Source organism: Pyrus communis, chromosome 14, assembly GCF_963583255.1.
Source record: "Pyrus communis chromosome 14, drPyrComm1.1, whole genome shotgun sequence".
In the NCBI taxonomy this organism is placed as follows: domain Eukaryota; kingdom Viridiplantae; phylum Streptophyta; class Magnoliopsida; order Rosales; family Rosaceae; genus Pyrus; species Pyrus communis.
Window position 1 is genome coordinate 574651 of NC_084816.1, and position 24357 is coordinate 599007.

Here is a 24357-nt window from a genome sequence, read left to right on the forward strand (position 1 = left end):
ACATGGACAAATAATTTCTGTCAAAAAAATTATACAAAATAATGGTTGTATTTTTTTCTTTCCATAGAAAATAATTTACCTATCTATATGTTAGTACCCACTTAGAATAGAAATCCTGTAAAAATAATTTACCTACCACATAGGTGTGATATTGTAAAGAAAAAATGTATATGATTATTATAAGTAATAATATGCATGACAGTATTATTTATATAGGTAAATTAATAAGTAGATTGGTAAATTAGTATGTACTACAAAAATGCAGATAAATTAGCTTGTAACAAAAGAATGTATGTAAATTAGTGATTTTTTTTATTTAAATATAGGTAAATAGTTTGTATCAAAAGAATGTTGGTCAATTAGTTTGTATCAAAAGAATGTAGGTAAATTAGTAAATTTTTAAAATATAGGTAAATAGTTTGTAATACGTGGTTTTAAAACAGGAGCTCAATTGACAATTGCTCATTGCTAGCATAATTGAAGGTGAGTAATAATAATATTTATTGACATATATTAGGTCATTGTGGCGTAAGTTGTAAATATTTTATACGGATATGTCGTTTATTTGTCAACATGGCAGACTATTTGAATTTTGGATTTTATTTGGATGTTTAATATGAGGTGGATTTTTGTCTAGATAATATCAGTTACAAGGGTCTATATCTAAACAACCCTATTATAAATGGCCCCGGCCCCATATGATTCTATTTACATTCAGTTTTTTTTTTTTTTTTTGAAAGCAGACCAATTAGTTGCTTTGCCATGACAATTCATTTTTTGTATGGATCGAAAAGATTCACATAATATTTCAGCGTCTCATAATTAAACTTCCGCATCTTTACTAAGACTTCATTCTTTACAAAATAGGTACATTTACAAAGATTTGATCCTGAAACAAACATGAATATAGTCTCGAACTCTACTAACAAATAGAAAAACAATCACAATCTTTATCCTAATAGAAAATCATAATACATAAAATACTAAACATTCCTTAAGATAAAAATAAACTAAATTGCTAACTTATTATTACTCAACACTTTGAAAATATATCACTAAAGTGTGCACTGATCATATTATGGAAACTAATTATGTCACGTCCCGACCCAGGACAGATCACTTCCCTTATGTCACATCCCGACCCGGGGCGGATCACTTCCCGAGCCCGCTCCACCACTGTAGCACTATATTGTCCACTTTGGGTCCCGACCACGCCCTCACGGTTTTGTTTTTGGGAACTCACAAGCAACTTCCCAGTGGGTCACCCATCATGGGATTGCTCTGGCCTCCTTCTCGCTTAACTTCGGAGTTCCTACGGAACCCGAAGCCAGTGAGCTCCCAAAAGGCCTCGTGCTAGGTAGGGATGGAAATATACATTTAAGGATCACTCCCCTAGGCGATGTGAAATGTTACAAATTATATTGCATGGTATTGATTCAAAGGAAAACTAATCAAAAGAACTTGAAAACTTTAAATTTTAATCAAAATGATAAAAATGTGTTGTAAGTGATTAGTACTATGAATGATTTTTTAAAATAAAAATATCATTTTCATTAAAAATAAATAATACTAAAAATATTTTGTTAAAACTCTTTTATTCAATAGCCAACCACTATTACTGAATTGATTGATAAAAACAAAGGGGATAAGGGTCGGAAAGGAAGGGATGACATAGCAGCGGCAATTGGACATGACGTAATGTGGGCTCTATCAAACGTGGCATGTAACCAACTATCGTGATGATGGTAAAATCGGCCTGCCATGTGGCAGATAAGTGGATGTGTGTATACAATTCAATTGTATGGGATTACTGTTTGATGAGGATGAGGATGAATTTCATTCATTAGTTATTACTTAATCGCTTGCAACCTTTGGATAGAGACAATAATGACTTTTTCCGTGCCAAGTTGCGAGTGAGTGGATGTTATATTCCAAGTTTATCGTATCTCAAGCAGGAAAAAGTTGAAATGTGCAATTTATAAATATTTGGTCAGTGAAAGTGAAATTTAGTACTAGTTTTATCTTGACAAGCACAATATGTCGATCGCATGGGTTTAATGGCTAAAAGAATCAAGATAAGGTTCGTTGATCTCATCCTTTCTTGGTGCAAGAGTCGATGGGTGATTACTCAAGTTGGTTGAAAAGATAGAATTACTTGGGAAAAACATTCCATAGAGCAGTACCAAGGAGGTCACACTACTAAAGAAACACGACTCTACAATTTCAAACTCATAAAAAATTGCTATTAATCAAATTCAACAGAGGTCGAGTTTCCTGTAGTTATTTCCTAAGAGCAACAATTATAAAAAACAATTAAAACAAAAAATACAAAAGATTTTTCTCGACAAAGTAAAAAAGTGAGCACAACCACAAAAACTTTTTTCGACCGTGCGAGAGAGCAATCACAACTAATAGAGAAGATAAATAAGTAAAGAGGGAAAGAGGTGTCCAGAGGAATTGCTTCCGACCCTCAAAGCCAAAAACGAGGATCCGCGGCTATAAGAACTTTTCCTCTAGTTTTTCTATCTAGCAGCTGATTTTATATGCTTAGATATGGTTTGGCGAACAGCGTGACATAGTTGTTCATAAGTTATAGTTATTGATAGATCTATTTGGCGGTAAAGGGTGGATTGTGAGTCTTCCTTCAAATTGGTGGCCTAGTGGTAAAGAGTGGATTGCCAAACTTCCTTCAAACTAAAAACTGGAGGTCTCGTGTTCGAAATCCGCTGTTGATGTGGAAACCAGACTTGTGGCCAGAAGGAGGCTGAAATGCCTCTATGAATCCTCCTGACCCCCGAAAAAAAATGGATAACTGTGATTTGCCACTAGTTATTCCCCTTTGAAAATAAAAACAAAGATATATTTGGCATGTGACACTCTTTGAGTTGAAAGCCCGAGGCTAATCCTCTGAGTATGGATACTCCCAATAATTTTAAGGAAAACTAACAAAAAATTCAAAAAAAACTTCATTTTTAATGAAATGCCCTTTTTAAAGATATAGTAAATAATACCAAAGAAATGTATAAATGTGATTTTTTGTTAAAAATGAACAATACCGAAAGTGTTTTGTTAAACCTCTCATAATTCTATCGTATGATTTGTATACAACTCTTCAACCCATCACAATTTACTATATTAAGCAATGCTTTTTCTTCCGCTTTCTTTGGACACCAATCACATCAAATCAGTTTTCGATGACTAATCTAATCCAAACAAACAACGAAATAAATTATATTGTTTGGATTGGAATGAATCAGTCAATTTGATCGGCCATGTATGGGAAATGAATTATTGACCTGTGAACACCTCTCTACTCACGTAAGTAAACTTACTAGCTAAAGATGCTTAATAAAAAAATCTTGAACGTTCTAGTGAGCGACGGACTCAGAGGTTTGAGAGCGAAAGAAAGCGAGGTTTGAAAGAGAGAAGTAGAAATTGACACGCGTCGATTCTAATATTCCATGAACACCAGAATATGCACGTGCTGGTCGATACCCGAGGTGACGAAAGCCATTTATTGAATGCAAATGCTGAAAATAAGGAATAAATAAGACTGTTGAGAACAAGGAATAAATAAGACTTATAAATTTAAATATAATGAATATGCATTTAAGGAACTTGTTCAAAGTATACAACTAATTACAATACTAAAAAAAAATAATATAAAATTGAATGAATATGAGGACTTGAAGATGCCGATGCAGAAGTGCCTGAACACCGGAATTGTATGCCTTGATTCCAAGTCTTGAAGGGGGCGCAAAACAAATATGAGTGGACCAAGTTGATATAGATATAACAAAACAGTTATCAACATACTAATCCCCAAGTTTTATGAAAACTCATAAACATGATAAAAATAGGTTTTCTGAAACCTAGCATGTCGTGCAATGTCTCAAACATCGTAATCACTAGTGAATGTTCAATATCCCTCCATGCCCCATGCCAGATCCCTGTCTCTATGCCAATTGCTAGAGGAAAATCACCTTCAGGCCCCGTGCCAGCTCCTCGTCCCTGGGCTAATTGTCAGAGGAAAAACGCTTCAGGCCCTATGCCAACACTGTAACCATCGCCCAGGACGGAATCTATCCTTCACCCCGTAACGGAATAGGGACACTAGGTAAGTACAAAACCATTGAACATACATTTATTTGAAAGGCAACTTCATAGTATAAAGTCATCCATTATCTATACTATAAAGAGGTGTTATAAACGTGTTCTAAATATTATATTGTCATCCATCAGATATTCTATAAAGAACACGGGTTATAGGAAAAATAGTAATAATTCAAAGTAGCCTCAATAAGCATGTTATCTCATAAAACGTTTCATAAAACGTAATCATTAAAATCATGATTTTTATGTATGCATTTCCACTATTAAAACATGCATTTTAGAATGGGTCCACTCACATATACTTAACCGCCGAAGAGCCACACAAACTAGCCAAGACAAAACGCCACAATAAATTGCCCTTAAGCACATAAAGGGTACAATTAATAAAACTTTATTATAACAATTGAATTTGGAAAAATGGATGTTGGAAACAAATTCAGGACGTCGAATTATCCTAAGAAGAGTCCCAAGTAAGTTTTATAAAAGTCAACATAAGAATATTCCAGAGAATATTCCTCGGAAGGTTCCAACTGGGTTTAGGGCTTAGGGTTTGGACTTGGGTTAGGTTTAGGTTTAGGTTTAGGTAGGTTGGGCTTCGGATAATGGGTTAATGGGTTAAGGGTTTCAAATTTAAAATGGGTTTTAGGGCTGGGTTATATTAGGTTTGGGCTTGAAAGCTCGTGGGTCTTGGGCTGGCTTAATGGCCTAAAGGCCTGTCTCACTTAGGTTCTCAAATGGGTTGGGCTTGAAGGCCTGACCCTATTCCTTTGGGTTTTAACACAAAATAAAAAAAATAAAAGGTTTGGGTTGGGTTTAAAGGGGCCTAAGGCCCGAGTTCTAAACAGCGCAAGGGGCTTGGGTTTACTAGATTGTGGGTCGCCGAATTCGTAGAAAGAAAAAGGTCGGATTTCGGCCGGAATTTTAGACAAACTTTAAACATTCATAACATTGTCAATACTCAACAAAATTGAGTGATACAAAAATGAAAATCATGGTTCTCGACGAGACAAAGAGAATGGTACCTCGCACGACGTTAACTCGCCTTAGTTTGGCCAGAAAACACCTCGAAAGCCTCGGAGGTCGCTAGAAACTAGGTAAGATTCAAATAGATATAACTTCTTCAATACTCAACGAAATTGGATGAAACAAAAAGGAAAGTTGTAGTACTCAGCAAGACGAAGAGATTGATACCTGCATACGGCCAAATCGCTGTGGTTTGGCCGGAAATTTCCTCGAAAGGGACAGTACTCGCCGGAAAATTTGGAAAAGCTACTCCGAGCAATTTTCTGCGGTTCACGCGTATGCACCACTTAAAACAACCTTCGATCTAACCCTAAAAGATAACCCCAAGGGTTTCTATAAGCTTACCAACGTCGGAAAAACAAGAAACACGTCGGAGAAGATGATGAACAGTGACACCGTCACTATTGGGGTTCCTTGAAGGTTTGCTTGAGTTTTCTCAAGGTTCCTACGTCCAGTGATGTTGGTTTGGGGTTGTTGTTGCTTATGTAAGTGACAAACTTGGGAAGTGAGGGAGAGATCATAGAGGGAGAGAGAGATCCGGGAGTCACATGGGAGAGGGAAGAAGAGAAGAAAAAGAGGGAGAGAAAGATGAGGTTACGGTGAGGGAAGAGAGGAGAGAGAGAAAGAGTTATAAAAATCAAGAAAAGAAAGAAAAAGGGAAGGGAACCGAGGCACAAATCAGGAGGTGGGCCCCTTGGGCTCACCATTAAGACCCAAAAACCAATTTTAAAAGAAAAAAATCTAGTCTAAGGTGAAATTTCACGAAAATACCTCATTCGTTCCGATAAAATCGGGATGGGTTGTTACAGAAACGACAGAAAAAATCGAGATTGTATAGTCGAAGCAGAGCATTTAATAGCAATCGACGCGTGGGCAGCCATGGATACAGACATCGTTCCATTGTGCCAAGGAGGAAAAAAGAGGGAGAATGAAGAGCTGATTAAGGGCATTTTTGTCATTTCACTATTGTGAATATTGTTTTTTGAACCGAGTAGTAATGTCTATATATAATTTATGCATTCTAGCACAGTTGATCCAAAGCAAAAAAATTAATAACCACATTATTGATAGCTTATTTATAACACAAACCTTACATTATTCTTCTCATAAATCAATCAAGTTGATAGGGATATGTCAAACTTAAAAAACTTCACTAAAATGTATATACAACTAGTCAGCTCCATTCTTGATCTATTGAATACTTAATCACTTCTTCACAAATTGGTCATAGTAGCTGCAAGATCATCCAAAGGACAAAAATGGAATCAGCACCATCATAAACGGATGGAAAAATATAGATAGATAGACTCTTTTTTAAAAAACAAATGTCTTTAAGAAGCATTAATATCATAAACTCACCCCAAATCTTCATAATCTGCTAGTTTTGCCACAAGATGGTAGAAGCCAAGCCACATTTAAGCCTGGAAAATCTTCATGCAGTGGTACCAAATAATCCCAAACACAGTCAGCACAGCAATCACCAAGTACACAACTTTTGTGCCAACACAAGTTACATACACCAAAATTCCAAACGGAATAAATAACACTGCTATTAACCCTCTCAGCCTTGTAACTGGAACTCTGAAGGGCCTCTGTAAATCCGGAATCTTCACCCTCAACCAAAGAAAAGCCGAAAATTCAACTAGCATGCTCAAACTGAACAAAACATTCACTAAAGATGTGACATGCCTAAACTTCATGTAAGAAACCAAGTTTGATATCACTGCTGATATAAAAATTCCCACCCAAGGAGTGTCGAACCATTTTGACCGTGCCCCGAAAAGTCTAGGCAGCAACCCTAATTCAGCCATGCCTAAAAGCTGGTGTGAGCAACTGCTCAATTGGGACTGGTAGACACCAATGCTAGACAAAAAGGCTCCAGCCCTAACCCATTTTTTGAACCTTTTCCCTACGATTTTTTCTGCCACAACTGTGTAATACCCATCAACCCAATCATCTAGGTCAAGAGACATGGCACCAGTTGCAGCTAGTAGAGGTATTAGGGAAGTCAAAAAAGTCAACAACCCAGCTGAGAGAAATGCTTTTGGTAATGTTTTGGGGGGATTTTTAACACCTTCCAGAACTAAAGTACTAACATTGTCCCAACAATTTAAGTTCCAAAATAAGGAATTAAAAAACAATGGCCAATTTTTTTTCTTCCTATTCTGGCCAGAAAAAACCCATTTGCTTGGGTCAATTTTGGGAATAGCAAAAAGCGAAATTACTACAAATGGCAAGTATGATAAAATGCCTAAAAATATTGCAGCATAGCCAACAGTAGGCAGACCAATGAAGTTAAGAACTGAGAGCAAAAGGGTTGAAAGAGAGATGAGAAAATAGTGAGGCAAGTGTGACAAAGTTGGTAGCATGGGATCAATGTAGTCTATACAGAGAACTGGGTAGGACGACAGGTTAATGACAGCACTAAGGAACTTCCAGAAACCAATGAGGAAGCCCCAGAAGGGACCAAAGGCTTGGTGAGTCCATATGACAAAGCCGCCATTGCCAGGAAAGGCGGTGGCTAGCTCAGCAGTGACAAGGGCCTCAGGAATGCACCAGATGATGGGGAAGAGGAGAAAGCCAAGGATGGCAAAGAAAGGCCCCCCGGAACCGACAGTGGACTCAGTGCCATAGGGACCGCCGGAGACTTGAAAGTAAATGAGGAAAACTAGTGGGATGAATGCTAGTTTTTTGCTTTTGATCTTGGTGTTGCTAAACATTGGATATTCTTGTGCTTCTTTTTCATTTTCAAGAAGAGAGGTTTTCGATTTTGGAGAAGATTGGGGAGATTTCATGGTGTTTCTTTTTTCCTTTGGGATTTCTTGGATTTTCAATGGGAATTTCAAGAGTTATGTGATTGGATTTCAAGATTGAAGGTGGAGGATGGATTGGAAGGCTGGTTGCCTTGCTTGCTAGTTCATTGGATATATAAATTGGTCCATGTGGCATGCAACAAAATGCTGTCAATGCTGTCAGAATGTATGCAACTAATATACTCAAACAATGTTTCAACTCTTCTGCTGCTTCTTTGTGGTGTTGTACTGAGTGTGCTGCTTCCTGGGAAATTGCTTATACCAGTACACATTCTTGTCACTTGTGAGAAGGGGGTATGATTAACTTTTACATGGTGACAGGGGATGTTATGAGTGAAACAGGATGATGAGTGATATATTTACGGTGACACCCAAGTTTTTCTCTAAGTGGTTTGTACAATAAACTATAATTCATCACCAGAATACAACTTGCATGCACATGTACATTGTTCACCATCTAGTTAAATAATTTTCATGTGGCAACAAAAAGTCTGAGGTAAATAAAACATATGGATACAAAACATGGCCTCCTTTCATTCCCTTTCTCGCTTCTTGTACTGATCATGCAGCTTCCTTCTTGGAAATTTCTTCGGCTCCTAACAACAAAAGAAGGACGAGAGTAACTTTAGATTCCTAAATTTATCTTACATTATTTTCTTGTACGGCAAACCCGTTCCCAAAAACCGACATATTTAAAATTGTTGATAGCAAACTTCCTTTGAGTAAGTTGCTCCTTAATACAACGGTTTAGTGATATTTCTCTTCATTTGTAAGTGAGAGGTCTTAGGTTCGATTCTCATCTTGAACCACATTATTGCTAGCTCATGTAATGCTGAGCCCGCCCACCCTGGACTTTTAGTGTAGATAATATCGTTTTTTTTAAATAAATAAAAAAAAAAAAAAACTTTCTTTGAGTTAGTTGTGAATAAGGTGTGATGACCATATTAAAAAACTAACCAAGCAATTCATCGCTGCCTTCCTCAAACATTCTCTTCGTTAGTTGTTAATATGGTGTGATGACCGTGGATCAAATTGTTGGTAAGAAACGTTAACTAGAAAGGATCAATGCCATCCAATTCCAACCAAGTTCATCACATCACTACTAATAGGTATGGTGTTTTCGGATCAATAGTCATCCCAAAGATCAGAAATGGAGACGGAATCAAACAGAGAGAAGGAATAGCTTTGTATGAATTGTATACTTCAACTAAAGTACCCAAGATTTCAAAGAAGGTGTCAGCTAAAGAAAACAAATTAAATGAGTATTTGTAAGCAGAGACTATTTGCATATTCATTTCGCTGGCGCGGTTCCTTTGGAATCAATTTAGGTGCTTAATTTGGATGATATGGTTCAAGCGACTGGTGTTCAAGTCCATAAATTTTACGACCATAACTCCCTCTCGAGAAATTATTTTCTGAAGATGCTTGACCCAAACATTCAATGAGCTTTAACTGACTAAAATTATTGGGCTGAAATCTATGAGGCTTCGTATTAAAGAGATACTAGAAATCGAGAAGTTCATTAGTTATGTCCCAAAAATATCACAAGTCGTCATTGTTCTAATGTTCTCACATAGCCTCGAATCATTAGTTTGAGACACTCTTGGAATTTTTATTTCATATAAGTATTCATAATTAGCTCCTGGGCTTGATGGATGGTTGGATAGGCTCTTTGTAAGTGCTTTTGCACTGAAATATGTTCACTTGGGTTTTGATTCATTAGAAAAAATAATTAGAAAGGATCAGACATGCTATACTTACCACATTTTTCATTTTACATTTGTATCATCTCTCTCATAGTTTCAGTTTGTCGCTGCAACAAATTATTTTGTGAACTTGTTCAGATCATGGAACGGTCAGCATGATACTTTTCAGTCATGAAGTGGTGGTCTTACACGGCGGGGGTAGTGGTGGCGTATTGGTTTAGAGATTGATTGGTTTAGAGGAGAGTTGAGGAAGAAAATAGTGAAGAGTTCCATGAAGAGTGTGTTGCATGTCTAAAATTTACTTGAGAAAGGATCATAAGATCGAAACAAGTTATAGCAGAAACCATGCAACTTCATGTCATTCGACATTTTTTTTTAAATTTGAATAGAACTCAAAATAAACAAATTCTACTTTGATCAATGGAATCTCGGACTTCTTTATCAACAAAGAGATTCAATCATGCACAACCGGTTTCCCAATTCGATGCCATTAGAAATGGTTCGCTAACTATAAGCAATTTCTGCTTGTCATCCTTCATCAACTTCTATAGTACTGAACGCACAAAACTTCTTAGACTTGAAAATTTTCATTAAAAAGTACCATCCGATTGCCGCCACGGTCATCAAACCGCTGATCAAGTACACAGTCCTGGTAGCAATAGCCATGATAAAGACCAAAAACCCAGATGGAATCAAGCACATGATCACCAAACCTGGCAGCCTCATCGGAACTCGATAAGGCCTCTTCAATGCTGGCAACTTCCTCCTCAACCAAAGAAAAGCAGAAAATTCCAATAGCATTCCCAAACTGTACAAGAAATTTGCAGATGCAATAATATCTGTAAAGTTCATGAAGGAAACTGCAAGAATTATCACTGTGGAAAGTAAAATTCCGACCCACGGGGTGTTAAACCTACTGGACCGAAGAGCAAAAAACTTAGGCAAGAACCCTAAATTCGCCATGCCAAGAAGTTGGTAACCGTAACTGCTTAGTTGTGCTTCAAAAAGTCCAATTCCAGATAACACTGCACCAACTTCAATCCAATACTTCAACCATTTTCCAGCAATCATTTCAGCAGCCTCTGCATGAAATCCAGAACCCCATCTAGTTTGATCCACATTAACCGAACCAATAACAGCAAAAAGCGGGAACAAGTACGCCAAGCAAGTAAAGATCACCGCCACGAAAAGAGCCACCGGAAAAGTTTTTTGGGGGTTATCTACTTCCCCAGCTAAAGTACTCACATTGTCCCAAAAATTTAAATTCCAAAAGAGGGTGTTGAAGAACAAGTTCCAATCTTTCTCCACACCCTTCCGCCCGAGACTCATCCAACGGTGAGGATGAATCTTCGGAATGGCAATCAAACACATCAAAATAAAAGGCGAAAGGGAAGCGACAGCGAGAAGAACAGCAGCATATCCAACAATAGTTAAACCAGTATAGTTTACGAAAGATAGAATCAGAGTAGAAACAGAGATTGCAAGATGCCTAGGCCAACCGGATTCGAAAGCAGGGATTATCTTGTCCATGTAATCAATGCAAAGAACTGGAAATGCTGCAATGTTGATGACGCCGCTTAGGTACTTCCAGGTGCCCATCAAAGAGCCCCAGAAAGGGCCAAAAGCACGGTCGGCCCAGATGACATAACCGCCATTTCCAGGGAAGGCGGTGGAGAGCTCTGCAGTGATGAGAGCTTCCGGGACACTCCAGATAAATGGGAAGATGAGGAAGCCGAGAAGGGCGAAAAGGGGTCCTGCGGCTTGCACTGCAGGCTCTTCTCCAAAAGGGCCGCCGGCAACTTCAAAGTAGATGAGGAAGATGAGAGGGATCAGGGTGAGCTTCTTTCGGTTTGTGGCAGCGGTTGTGGTGGTGGCGGCGGTGGTGACGGGAAGGTCTTGAGGAACCATTGCAGTTTTTGAAGAAGGTTCCATAGTGGACTCTTGGTTTGGCATGTTTGATTGTTTGATGAATTAAAGACTTGGCTTGGATATATAAGAAGATGGAGTCCTATCGAAAATCTTTTTTTTTTTTGTTTTTTTTTTTTTTTTTGGGTCATTCAAATAGGAATGCAGTTGGATTCTGATGAGTGAATCCTTAATAAGATAAGATTCTGGATGCTCTCGCCATCCAATATTGCGGAGAGACTCGGTAACTTTCAGTGGTGACCGTTATTCCGTAATTTGCATTTTGCTCATAAAAAATACATGTATCTTATATTCTTATTTATTGAACTATATACTCTATCTTCTTCACATATCAACTCCATTGTACGTGGTAGATTTCTCTAGTGATTACAGTGTTTTTCTATCACCTACTGCATATCGGGTTTTAAATCCTTTTTTCTCTTGAATGTAAAAAATATTAATTCTATTGTCCGCTCCTATATGATATGTGTATTAATAAATCACGAAAATAAATTGATCGTCGGACTAAAAAGTTCGGTACAGCCAACTTTTCATTAGAATTATTGTAGCAAATCTTATTAGGGTTATAGACACCTGCCCTTTGCATAAAACCAATGAAGACAGCTGACTTCGTTCTGGACGGTCCATATCAAGTTTACCAATATAGCAAAGAATGCATCTGTTTCTGTTCATATTGTCTGTGGGTGATATTTTGGATGGACATGTCGCATAACTTAAGAGTCTATGATTAATACAAGGTCATTCGTGTATTCCATTAAAAATCAAAATACAAAGTCAATAATTCATGCAAGTTGAGAAATTGAGATATATTTTCTCTGTTTTCTAGATAGAAAGATATATTTTCCATAGAAGTGAGTGATTGGTTTTGTATTTTTGTGTTGGATTTAGCAAATTTTTCTACCTATTGTTCTTTATAATGGCTTCTAGTCCATGGTGTCAGTATCCATCTTGAATGTTTGAAAACAGCAAGCACCATATATATTAGGCTAGGAGACGTGGATTTTCCTTGGATTAAAGTTACCCTTTCTTAATGTAACTAGGATTTATAAGTGAGTGGGTGGGACACAAATAACTATTATTATTTGAATTCAAACTTGAGTGCAAAGTGATAGAGTTAGTTGTACCTTAATTCTGGTGTAAAACTGCTCTTATTAACAAGATGGGATTAATTACAATGAGAGAGCTCAACACAAATACTACTTATAAGCTAATTCCAAAATCCCGGCCACAATTTGGTGCCTAACAAACTAACAACCAAAACTACTAGAACTGACCAACAAGTACCTCTTGATAACACAAGGAGACGGAGATACTATTATGGTCAACTGATCTAACCTGCTATTATTGAAGACTACATCATAAGTAGTGCCAAATGTTGTATCAATACGTTGTTTCATACAAATTTCTAGACTTTCAGATACCATATTTGTTGTCACAACTTAAAAAAAAAGTGATAATTTCTTGTAGCTTTAGTTATTGTGCAAATAATGCGACAAATTCATGTAATACAGGGTTTAAGGTTTATGCTAACTGCTAAGTGCCTACGATGTTCTTTAAACTCTCTAAATTCAGGTCAGTGGAGGTGAGGAAGTATGAGCTTGACCGTTTATTTGTCGTATCAAAGTTCTTTGAACGACAACTGGAGAAAATCTTCATTATATATTGGTTTCAATACAAGTCACACGCTGAGGGACATATATCATGCTTGGACTTCTTCCTGGTATGGAATGGACCGTCATGATCAGCATGGCTGCATGGTCTTGCCGGTCGTGCGCCTTTCCTTCAACAGAACGCAGAAAACGGGATATATGTTCAGAAGGGTCAACTAGCAGACTTTCCTTTCAACCAGACTTGCTTTTAGTGTAATTTAACCTTTATCATATGTGGTATAAACATGTTTATTTAATTCACTGGGATCACCAAAATTTAAAATAAGCGCGTCTTTAATGTGATAATAAAACAAAGACAGATCACATTCACATAACGGAAGATTTTGTTTCATCTGTCAAGATTTTCGTTGTTGTTTTTTACTATGAATTATTCTAGAAAGTTATTTGATATTTTACTCAATCAACTGACAATGGTGCTATTTTACATGCATCAAATTTGACGACACCCTTAATTTGCAACAATAATTGAGTAGTTAGTACGTAAGATATGTAAAATATGCAATCCCTCACACCATATAAGATTAATTTATAGGATTTAAGTTTTTAAATGTATTAGATGCCATTGACCATAATTAAACATCAAATGTATAGAAGATGTTGTGTTCATATATTTAAGAGGCCTTTCCTGTTTCAGTCTATATGTTCACTACACAGTTTGAGAAGAAGTGTACTTGTACAATGTGCTCAACATTTTCTCTTGCAGCAAAGGCATACATGAGAGACAGCAATGGAAAATTCCTGCCCCGAAAATATATGGTCATAGCAACAAAAAGGAGAGCTCCCAAGCAAATTATAAGCATACCTGTTTTTCCGGAATTATCAATACAAGTCATTCCCTCTGTTGGTGATTTACAAGTACAAGATCATTCAAAGGCAGTCCCAGACATGTAAAATGGCCAAAGAAGACGGCCGCAGAAAACCAGGGTTGGATCTTAGCTTTGTTGAAGAATCATATGAAAGATGCAGGAAGATTTGTGAAGAATATGGCAAAACATACCATCTAGGTTCACTGTCCAACTTCATTCTTTTATTTCCCATCAAATCTTGTTAATTATATATAGCATTACATGATCTTTCCTTGCCAATCTATTTGTCACATTTGCATGAGTACTGGTGCATGGTCTTGATTCAGGCACGTTATTGATGACAGAGGAGCGCCGAAAGGCATTATGGGCTATCTATGGTAAAAATTTAACTCTATGTTCATATAGTAACAAGAAGTTTTGTCCTAGACATAATATGAGCTATCTATGGTAAAAATTTAACTCTCTATGTTCAGTTTCGATAAAATTTCAATAACAGAGTTTTCAACGTATTTTGATCCATTGTCGATGCACAATTTTTTTGAAAAAAAAAATGTGATCGTCCTTCTCAAAGAATTTCTATAATAAGTGGTGGTGTACATATAAAGTTTTCAAATCAAGATGAAAGGGGAAGTTTTTATGGGCGGGGGACTCCCGGAATGTTCTCACTCCTTTGGATGTGGTTTTGTGAGACCGTTATTGAGGAATTAATCTCGCATGATCCTTCTCAACAAAGACATATCTTTGGGTTTATGCAAAATAAGCAACTATGAGTTTAAGATCTTGTAACCAGTAGGAGTCGTTATGTGATAAATTTTGTTTTTTTATTCTTGTCAAATTGAAATGCATGCAGCTTTGGGTAGGAGGACAGATGAACTTGTGAATGGCCCCAATTCTGTCCACATGAGCTCGGATGTTCTTGATATGTGGGAAGTGAGACTGCAAGACATTTTTGAAGGACGCCCGCACGACATAATCGATGTTGCACTGACTCGTATCGTTTTAAGTTTCTCCTTGGACATCAAGGTGTTTAATTATTTATTAATGCAACTAATCATGCTTGGATATTCTTTTCCAAACATGCAATGTATATATTCCATCAGTTTCATAAAAATTATTTCCATGATTCTATCTCATATAGAATATCCTTGTTTGATCATAGCCATTTAGAGATGTCATCGAGGGAATGCGAATGAATACAAGAAAATTTCGCTATCAGAATTTTCAAGAGCTCTATATTTACAGCTACCGCGTGGTCGGGACTTTTGGCTTAATGAGTGTTCCTGTTCTGGAAATTGCACCAGATTCTCTGATTTCTGCTCAAGGTGTATATGACGGCGCAATTCATTTTGGCACTGCAAATCAACTGACCAACATCCTTAGAGACGTTGGGGAGGAGTAAACTTCTTTAATATGCGTATACATCATGTTGAGAGTTGTCCAGCATCGAAATATGAAGCTTTGCCTTAGTGGTTTATATCATATTGAGCCTCTCTTTATTATTGTCAATCGTTTTTGGGTCGGATGCTGACATTCTAAAACAAATGTTAGTTTTAATTTCTTCACTCACTCTATTTATCTAACTCACCATTGTCCCCTTTTCTATTATTTTTTCTAGTGCTACGCTTAGCAGAGTTTATCTTCCCCAAGACGAGCTTGCACATTTTGGGTTATCCGATACCGATGTTTTTGCAAGAAAGGTAACTGATCAGTGGAGAGAGTTCATGAAAGAACTGATTGCAAGAGCTAGGATATATTTCAAATGGGCAGAGGAGGGAGCTTCTACATATACCTCTTTACATAACACTACAAATTTACAACAATGAACGTACTTGCAGCTTTGCATTGTTTCTTGAACTAATATTTCTTTCAAAGTAAATATAAAATAAAAATTATCGTGCTGCATGTGGGAAAGTTTGTCTTCTTCTGATGATGTGCGGTAATTCTGCAGATATGGTCAGCGATATTCTTGTATCGTGGCATCTTGGATGCTATTGAAGATAATGGCTATGATAACTTGACAAAGAGAGCATATGTAAGAAGAGCTAAGAAACTTCTCATGTTGCCTTTGGCTTACAAAAGATCTCTATAAAATGGAGCAGTACTCAAATTTACATCTTAGTGAAATGTAAAGTTATATATAAAAGTGATTTTTACATCTTAAATTTACATATAAAATCGATCATCAAGGAATTAGTGTGAGATATTATGTAAAAGTTCTTTTGATAAACGAGCTGGAATTATATATGTCAAATTACCATGATGTATGTTGCGTATGATATCCAGAGAAGAAAAAATATGTTTCGTGTATAACATGTAATTAGGACATGTACTCGAGTTTCACCTTGGTTATTCGTTTTAACTTTGTGTGAAGGGGAAAACTAAACTTCTTCAAATGCAACCATAAATGTTCCACGCATCCCTCTCTTTATTCATACACAACTTGCCTTTTTGTGTATTTCATAACTTATTTCATATGAAATAATTAATTAGGACATACATTCGCATTTCACCTTAATTATTCATTTTAATTTTGTGTTAAAGGGAAAACTAAACTTGTTTGAATGCAACCATAAATGTACGCATCCCACTCTTTATTCATTTACAACTTTCCTTTTTGTGCACTTTTCATAATTCAGAACATAAAAACGACAAAAAGAAAGGCCAATGCGTTTGCCGGGAGTCGAACCCGGGTCTATTGCTTGGAAGGCAATTATCCTAACCGTTGGACTACAAACGCCCAGATGTTCAACAATCTCAAATACTCCATAATTTTCCTTTTTTCGTTACTTTTAATATTAACAAACCAAACGAAAAGTTTAAAAAAATTTAGTTTTAATAAAAAATAAAAATTAATAATGTAAATAATAGTACCATAAAAAATAAAAATATGAATTTTCATTAAAAAAAAAGTAAAGAACATCGTTTTTGTTAAAATCCTTTTAATTTTTTCCCTTTTTTACGATGCAGAATCTATACGAACTGTCATTCATTCTGTCTCAGCTGCTTGCGTCTGGCTCTGAAACTGCAGCCATGGAGTCGATTCCTCTGAGGCATTCAATCTCTGCAACCAATCAGAGCTTTCTATTAAGAAGACAAAGAAACCCAGAAAATCAATTTCAGAGCAGCAGCCAAAGATTTCACCTTCACACCCCAACTCGGCGTTTTCGAATCCATTCCAAACTCCCTGGTTTTCAAGGTAAACAGACGCCCGCCAAATTCTTTTCCACTTAATGGGATTTCCTTCATTTGAAGAAAAATAAATTCTTTGTTTGGTATCTGAGAAAACTCAGGAAAATTTGTAAATTTTGAGATTGGCTTTAATGCTTTATTTGCTTGTTTAGAAGTTAAAGACAAAGGGTTTGAATTCTTATTAGATTTCGTTCACTTGGTTTTGGATTTTCTTCTGTTGTTTGGAGGCCATTTACTTGTGTGTGTGTGTGTGTGTGAGAGAGAGAGAGAGAGAGAGAGAGAGAATTGAGATTAATCAGAGGATGCGAATTTGACTTGGAGATGGTTTCATTTAGGTTGTAACGAACCCAACACTAATATCAAAAGCTTAAATTTTTGGATGACCTGCCTGTGAAATCTATGAATTTCTATACTTTTGTCAAATATGTACCGTTAAACAAACAACATTGGGGGAGGGGGAACTGAAGCGCGGGACATTAGACGTTCCATGTATGCAGGGATTGATATTGTAACTGTATGCTAAAATATTTCCCTTTTTTTGTTCAGATTCCAAGGGCCATGCAAGGCCTTCGCGTCTCTTGCCAGCTACAGAAGTGAAAATCTGCACAGATAACTCAGTGGAAAAGCTTTTCTCGTCTTTAAGGGATGACGGATCTCAGTCTTTATACAAGGTTAAGTTAGGTACTAGTAATGTTTATGGCTCAAGTCTCTCTGACTTGAATGCTGGGATCCTCCTTTGCGTGATAGACGAAAATGGTGACTCCATATTACAAAGGATACCATCGAGTATCATAACAAATCATGCTACAGAGTCGGAGGATGGCGTGCTTCACTTTCAAAGAGGTTCTGTTGATGAGTTCACCTTTGAGGGACCTAAGCTTGGAAAAGTTGGAGCTGTTTGGATCAGTCTTGAATCAGGTTAGACTTACTAGAATTAGTTTAGCATCCGTAGGCTTAGTATGAAATAATGAATATGCATACCGAAAAATTACATTTGGCTTACCTATGTTATATTGAGGCTTACTCTTTGCATATTAACTATATGTACTCTTGTCTCTGCTATGCGTACTAGTTGAATTTCTGTAGGATCAAAAGGTGAGCTTTAAAAACTGACTTACGCATGTTTTACTGAATCATGCTAACAATTTTTCTGTAAACTCTCCAAGGTCAGGTCAATGGCGGTTAGGAAGTGTGAGCTTGACCGTTATCTGTGGGAAACAAAGTTCGATGGAAGAAAAAGACGAAGAAAAACTTCAGTATACTGGTTTCAGTTACAACTTTGCTGTTGAGGATATCTTGCTGGGTGAGGGAAGTGACAGTTCCATGCTGCAACTTAGACCTTGCCTTGTGACCGAGCTATCCGGGGTTGACCCCGTCACCATCTTCACCAAAAGCCTCCCTGAATCAACTCTATCTGTGAGTGGGATATCAAACAAGGAAACCATGAGAGAATACGAGGATTTGAAACTATCTTTGCTACTTTATGATGCCATGCTGATCTTTGTTGGTACATCAGTTGCATCCTTCTCAGCTGGGGAAAACATAAGCTTTGCATTTTTAACAGGTGGGATGGGCGGCTTCTTCTATCTCTTGCTACTGCAAAGGTCGGTTGATGGATTGCCTGCTGCAGAATTGACTTCCATGAACACGGGACAGACCAACCAAACCTTCGGAGGATCTAAGGTTCCAATATTTGTCTTTGCATTGGCTATTGGTTTTACTCTAGTCACAGTGAAGTATGGCGGGGATGTCCCAATCGTATTCACTCCGAAACAACTCATAGCCGGGATGATTGGATTTCTTGCATGTAAAGTTTCTGTGGTCCTGGCAGCAGTTAAGCCCTTGCCAATAAGTCTAAAGATAAACGAGTGATATATCTTCAGTGTAGACAACATAGTTGTATTGTATATATTAGGAAAAAAAGAAATTGCAGCTTATACTTTCGTAGTTTCGTACAAATTACACATCACTATAAGTTAATAGATACAAACTGTTGCATATTTTCCTTGTTGATCTCTGTTTCTGTGCCCCGTTTTCGTAGGGCAAAGTTTGCTCGAAGTCGGACATGCCGAATTACCCGTTTCTTATTGTCCTTTCGGCTTTGGGGGTTGTTTCTGCTTGCCTTAGCCTTCATTACCTCGATGTTGTCATTAAAACAACAAAAACCCTTGCACAATTGGGAAAATCACAAATCGGCAAATGATTTGTAGCTTAAGTAGTTAAGAACATTTACTCACTCTTCACCTAAGGTCTCATATGCGAACCCTCCTTCCTCGATTTCACTTGTATCATGAAGGGGGGAAAAAAAAAGTGAAGGCATGTCATGTATGGTATTTTGTCTTCAATTTTTTCAAAGAGGATTAAGATGGTAGATGAACATGCCTTGAAGATGTGTTTCACGAGTCAAAGGTTGAATATTATTACTTAATCATAGTTTATTTTATATGTTACTTAATCAGCATACAATAGTGCTGTTATATATGCTTTAACCTACTTAATCCAGAAATCTCTTGATCAACCCATGGCATCTTCATGTGCGGATGCAGTACTAATTTGAGGATTGGACAAAACTTTGAGTTCCAACGTATCATTTTACACATGATATTTTCAAGTTCCAAAACAATTTATTCCTTCTGGCTGGATATTGTCAACAAATGTGCACCCACCACCACCCCCCAACCCACCCACCCCCCAAGACGCCCTCTAGTTAGCAAAAGATTTATAAATTTATTAATCTGTCTCGATAGTGGGGAGAACTGAAAGCAAGGTAAAATATAAAATATTGTGTATCTGTACATGTAGGCATTGTTTGGTGTATAAAGTTAGATTTGAATTAGTTATCATTGAAACTTCTTCCTTTACATCTTTGTACACATACACCTCATTTGGTGTCTAAAGTTGGATTTGGATTAGTTATTAAAGAAATTCTTCCTTCCAATCGTTATAAAATATGGTGAGATTGAGAGCGATAAGCTTACTTCGTGACTAATTCATCTTCTACCTTCAATTTGGACAATATTTCAAAGTTTAATCCATTTATTTATTCAACATATATTGAATCCAATGTTTTATCCAATCAAATCCAACCACAGACATCAATCAAGACCATAGGTCACATTTGGTGCCTAGGGATGTATTAGTTAACTCACTAAAATTATATGTATGTTGCAGTAAGAAATGTACGTCAACTTCCAAATTACCAAATCAAAGGAATTAAATAGTTTAGTTATAAAATGTTGACATCTTATCATTTTATGGAAACTGAAAAGTAAATTTATTTCATGATTGATTCATCTTCTACCTTCATCCGTCGACTTCATAGCCGTCTGCAATGCGGCTGAAATTCCTAAACAAACAACAATAAACAAAAATATTCAATACTAATATTGGATCCACAGTGCTTTATTCATAATTAAGTACTTCCCTCGCCATTCTTAGCTTCCAAATTCATACCAGATGACAACAGTTTAATCTGTTTCCTTACTATTTTTTTCAATCATGCTTTATTTAATCACTATAAGCATCTTTTTCCTCCAAAGTTAATTTCCACTTGGAGCCCCAAAATCTTAAATCTGAAACGTCACTCCATGACAAAATACTAAAAAAGGATTCAAGAAGCTCAAGCTCAAAGGAGCATCAAATTCTGATGATTTCAGAAAGATTCTGTCGATGAGATTTGCAGAAGAAGACAGTTTGTGCAACAATGTTTGGGTAGATAAGCTAAATACAGCACAAAACAACACAACAGCCTCTTTGTAAATCACGTCACATTCTCCTACCCAACAAGGGTTTTGTGCTCAAGTGTGTATATTTGTCAGTTGACGCCATATAATCTGAAGAAATATGCTCAAACAAAACCAATTACAAACTTTTCATTAAAATAACAAACAATAATTTGCTTATATAATATGTTTTGGATCCAAGACGGATTGGGTTAATTGAAGAGGAAGATCTTATCCACCAGGGCAATTCACCACTTGCTATATAAAATAATTAAGAATCATTTTCTTGTTCATTTAGTGCTCTTTTAATTCTATTTTTACAAATATTCTATTTCACTAGAGGGACACTAAACCGACGATAAAGTAGCACTAAAACTTATTTTACTGCATGCTTAGTGTCCCTATAGTAAAAACCAACAGAAACACGTTTTGGATTTTCAATTTACTACAAACAAGAAGCGTTTGGGAAGAAAGCGAGGTGGAAATGTCATCAACGTTTAATCCAAGATTTGGCTTGTTTCAATCGTGGGCCTTTTTTCTGCATTATATTTAACGTTGTATCTCCAATTATCACATCATGAAAGAGAGCGAGGGATATTTAAATGCAGAGGAGGTCTTCCATTTCACATTTCTATCTTACTCCCTAGACCCTTTCGAAAAGAAGTGAAACTTCCAAATGTGTTCTTCAATTTCCTTCGCAGGAAAGACTTACATCGGAGAGAGCAATGGAAGAATTCCGCGTCAAAAATCTATGGTCACAGCAGCAAAAGCTCAAGTGATTACAGCTCCCAAGCAAAGAAGCAGGCCTGTTTTTCGGGAGCTTTCAATTCAAGGCATTCCTCTTGCTGATTTACACGTGCAAGAAATCGTTCAAAGGCAGTCTCAGACTCGTAGTGTGGACGGGGAAGGCGGCCGCCGCGGGCCGCAGTTCAACCCTAGCTTTCTTGAAGAAGCATATGAGAGGTGCAAGAACCTTTGTGCAGAATATGCCAAGACATTCTATCTAGGTACAACTTCATCACCCTTGTTTCTTTCTCCATCAAATATTTTTATTGGAGCTTTTGCTTGCCAGGCTACTGAATTCAAAAATAATGATCATTTTTTCATGAATATGAGATTTAATTATGGTGTGCTCTTTTGATGCAGGCACTTTACTTATGACAGAAGAGCGTCAAAAGGCGATATGGGCAATCTATGGTGAGAATTCAACTCTCTATGATCATGTAGTATCACGTGGTAGATGTGGTTTAGGCTAGTTGATTAAGGCAATATACCGGTCCCTTTGCAGTCGAGCTCAAGTTCTCGTCTTGCTAATTAGATTACTTTAGAGTATCACTTTGTTAAAAATAATAAATAAATAAATAAAAGGTGGTGACGTACAACTTAATATAATTGGAAGAAAAATCATGTTCATAAAGTTGCCACACAAGAAATCATTCGTTGCCAAAAATAAAATTTGAATGATTATAAAATTGATTCTTAGAAAAATGAAATGCAGTTTGGTGCAGGAGGACAGATGAACTGGTGGATGGTCCAAATTCCGGTTACATGAGCTCGGAAGTTCTTGATCGATGGGAACAGAGACTGGAAGATATTTTCGAAGGACGACCTTATGACATGCTTGATGCTGCGCTGACTCATACCGTTTTCAATTTTCCCTTGGACATCAAGGTGCTTATAAAATATCTCATTTAGTTCATTAAACGTATGGTCATTTGATTCTTGTGAAATTTTTCTTCTTATGAACTCCTCTTCTTGTGACCAAAAGCCTTTTCGAGACATGATTGACGGTATGCGAATGGACACGCAAAAATGCCGATACCAAAATTTTCAAGAGCTCTATCTTTACTGCTACTATGTGGCAGGGACGGTCGGCCTAATGAGTGTTCCTGTAATGGGAATTGCACCAGATTCTCGGATTTCTGCTCAAAGTACATATGATTCTGCATTATATTTGGGCATAGGAAACCAACTCACAAACATCCTTAGAGATGTTGGAGAGGAGTAAGTTTCTTTGATGTGTACCAATTTCTCAATTCTATGTTCCTCACTACCTAACGTGAGTTAAGTCAGTTGATTAGGGCAATGTGTCATCCTCTCTTACACACAAGTTCGAGTTCACTTTGACTGGGATCTGATTTTTTTTTTTTCTATATATATATTTTTTTTCCAGTGCAATGAGAGGGAGAGTTTATCTTCCCCAAGACGAGCTTGCGCAGTTTGGGTTGTGCGATAACGATGTTTTTTCAAGAAAAGTGACTGATCCATGGAGAGCATTCATGAAAGAACAGATTACAAGAGCAAGGTTTTATTTCAACCTAGCAGAAGAAGGAGCTTCTCAGCTTGATAAGGCTAGCCGTTGGCCGGTATATACCTCTTTGCAAAATTTCATTAAGTGATTTTGTTCCATTACGAGCATCATTGATGTCATGGACTAAAAAGAAATCCATCCATATTGCCTCTTTGAGAGTAATCTAAAAGGGCTAAAAGCGTTTTCTGATGATTAAAAGCACTTCTAACCATATTTTGTAAGAAAAACTTGATAGTCCTGGTTCATAGAAGGGCTTTCTGGGCACGTTCTTCTTCGAGAAGCACTTGAAATTTAATATGAATTTAACGTGTTTCTAGCATGAACTTCTAACAAGAGCGCTTCATACAGAAGCAAATTCCAAACGGTTAGAAAACAGAACATTCTACTTCTTAGGGTATATAAACTAATAGAATATACAAAGACAAACAACAAAACGAATCTGTTGTCGAAGTTGTTGTCCCTTTGTTGCTGTCTTACCTGTTCATTCATCAACAATACACGTTCTTGTCATGCAGGATAGATTAGAGGTTATCTCCCCTTTTCTTTGTCTAATGATCTGCTGTACTTTTGCAGGTATGGTCATCGTTACTGATATATCGAAACATACTGGACGCGATCGAAGAAAACGATTACGATAACTTGACAAAGAGAGCGTATGTAAAGAGAGCCAAGAAACTTCTCATGCTGCCTTTGGCATACACAAGATCTCTATCAACACATAATTTGATGTCCCAATAATAAAAACATGAAGTTGCACATCAAATTACTTGGACATGTTTTGCGAGTAATCAAGCTATGTATAAATCATTACATTTTTGCTCGTTATAAATTTCAAGGCACTTATAGCTCAAACGGTTAAGAACGTTTACTGCCTGTATCAATTGAAGAACAAGGAATCAAATGAAAATTCGCATTCATAACAAAGGTGCAAATAATGATCGTTTGAACTTTCCTTCCCTTTGTACCTCATCTCAAAAGAATATAATAGTTGATCTGTTAGAGCAATGCACTCCCACCTCTACATCCAAGTTCGTATCTCTCACCCGTACCTTGAATGACTTTAATATAGAATATCATC

The 24357-nt window shown here is 36.9% G+C and overlaps 4 protein-coding genes, 1 non-coding gene and 1 pseudogene across 5 annotated transcripts; 3 read left to right on the forward strand and 3 right to left on the reverse strand.

Moving 5' to 3' along the window:
- Positions 1-6208: 6208 nt before the first annotated feature.
- Positions 6209-8063, reverse strand: LOC137716430 (probable polyamine transporter At3g13620). The gene is made up of 2 exons (XM_068455887.1): positions 6496-8063; positions 6209-6370 (listed from the first exon to the last, which is right to left on the reverse strand). Exon 1 carries the CDS (start codon positions 7929-7931, stop codon positions 6552-6554), a length of 1380 nt encoding a protein of 459 aa, XP_068311988.1. The 5' UTR covers positions 7932-8063; the 3' UTR covers positions 6209-6370; positions 6496-6551.
- A 2027-nt stretch (positions 8064-10090) lies between these two features.
- Positions 10091-11608, reverse strand: LOC137714185 (probable polyamine transporter At3g13620). The gene has a single exon (XM_068453463.1). It carries the CDS (start codon positions 11606-11608, stop codon positions 10184-10186), a length of 1425 nt encoding a protein of 474 aa, XP_068309564.1. The 3' UTR covers positions 10091-10183.
- A 2321-nt stretch (positions 11609-13929) lies between these two features.
- Positions 13930-16146, forward strand: LOC137716452 (phytoene synthase 2, chloroplastic-like; annotated as a pseudogene).
- A 576-nt stretch (positions 16147-16722) lies between these two features.
- On the reverse strand, positions 16723-16794 carry TRNAG-UCC (transfer RNA glycine (anticodon UCC)). The gene has a single exon. It is a non-coding gene; the product is annotated as a tRNA-Gly (tRNA).
- Positions 16795-16986: 192 nt separating this feature from the next.
- On the forward strand, positions 16987-19246 carry LOC137716277 (uncharacterized). The gene is made up of 3 exons (XM_068455704.1): positions 16987-17253; positions 17793-18164; positions 18418-19246. Exons 1-3 carry the CDS (start codon positions 17019-17021, stop codon positions 19116-19118), a joined length of 1308 nt encoding a protein of 435 aa, XP_068311805.1. The 5' UTR covers positions 16987-17018; the 3' UTR covers positions 19119-19246.
- A 2336-nt stretch (positions 19247-21582) lies between these two features.
- On the forward strand, positions 21583-24017 carry LOC137716429 (phytoene synthase 2, chloroplastic-like). Its single transcript, XM_068455886.1, has 6 exons — positions 21583-21975; positions 22115-22165; positions 22467-22639; positions 22737-22972; positions 23142-23334; positions 23853-24017. The coding sequence occupies exons 1-6, from the start codon at positions 21645-21647 to the stop codon at positions 24015-24017; spliced, it is 1149 nt and encodes a 382-aa protein (XP_068311987.1). The 5' UTR covers positions 21583-21644.
- The last annotated feature ends 340 nt before the right edge of the window (positions 24018-24357 follow it).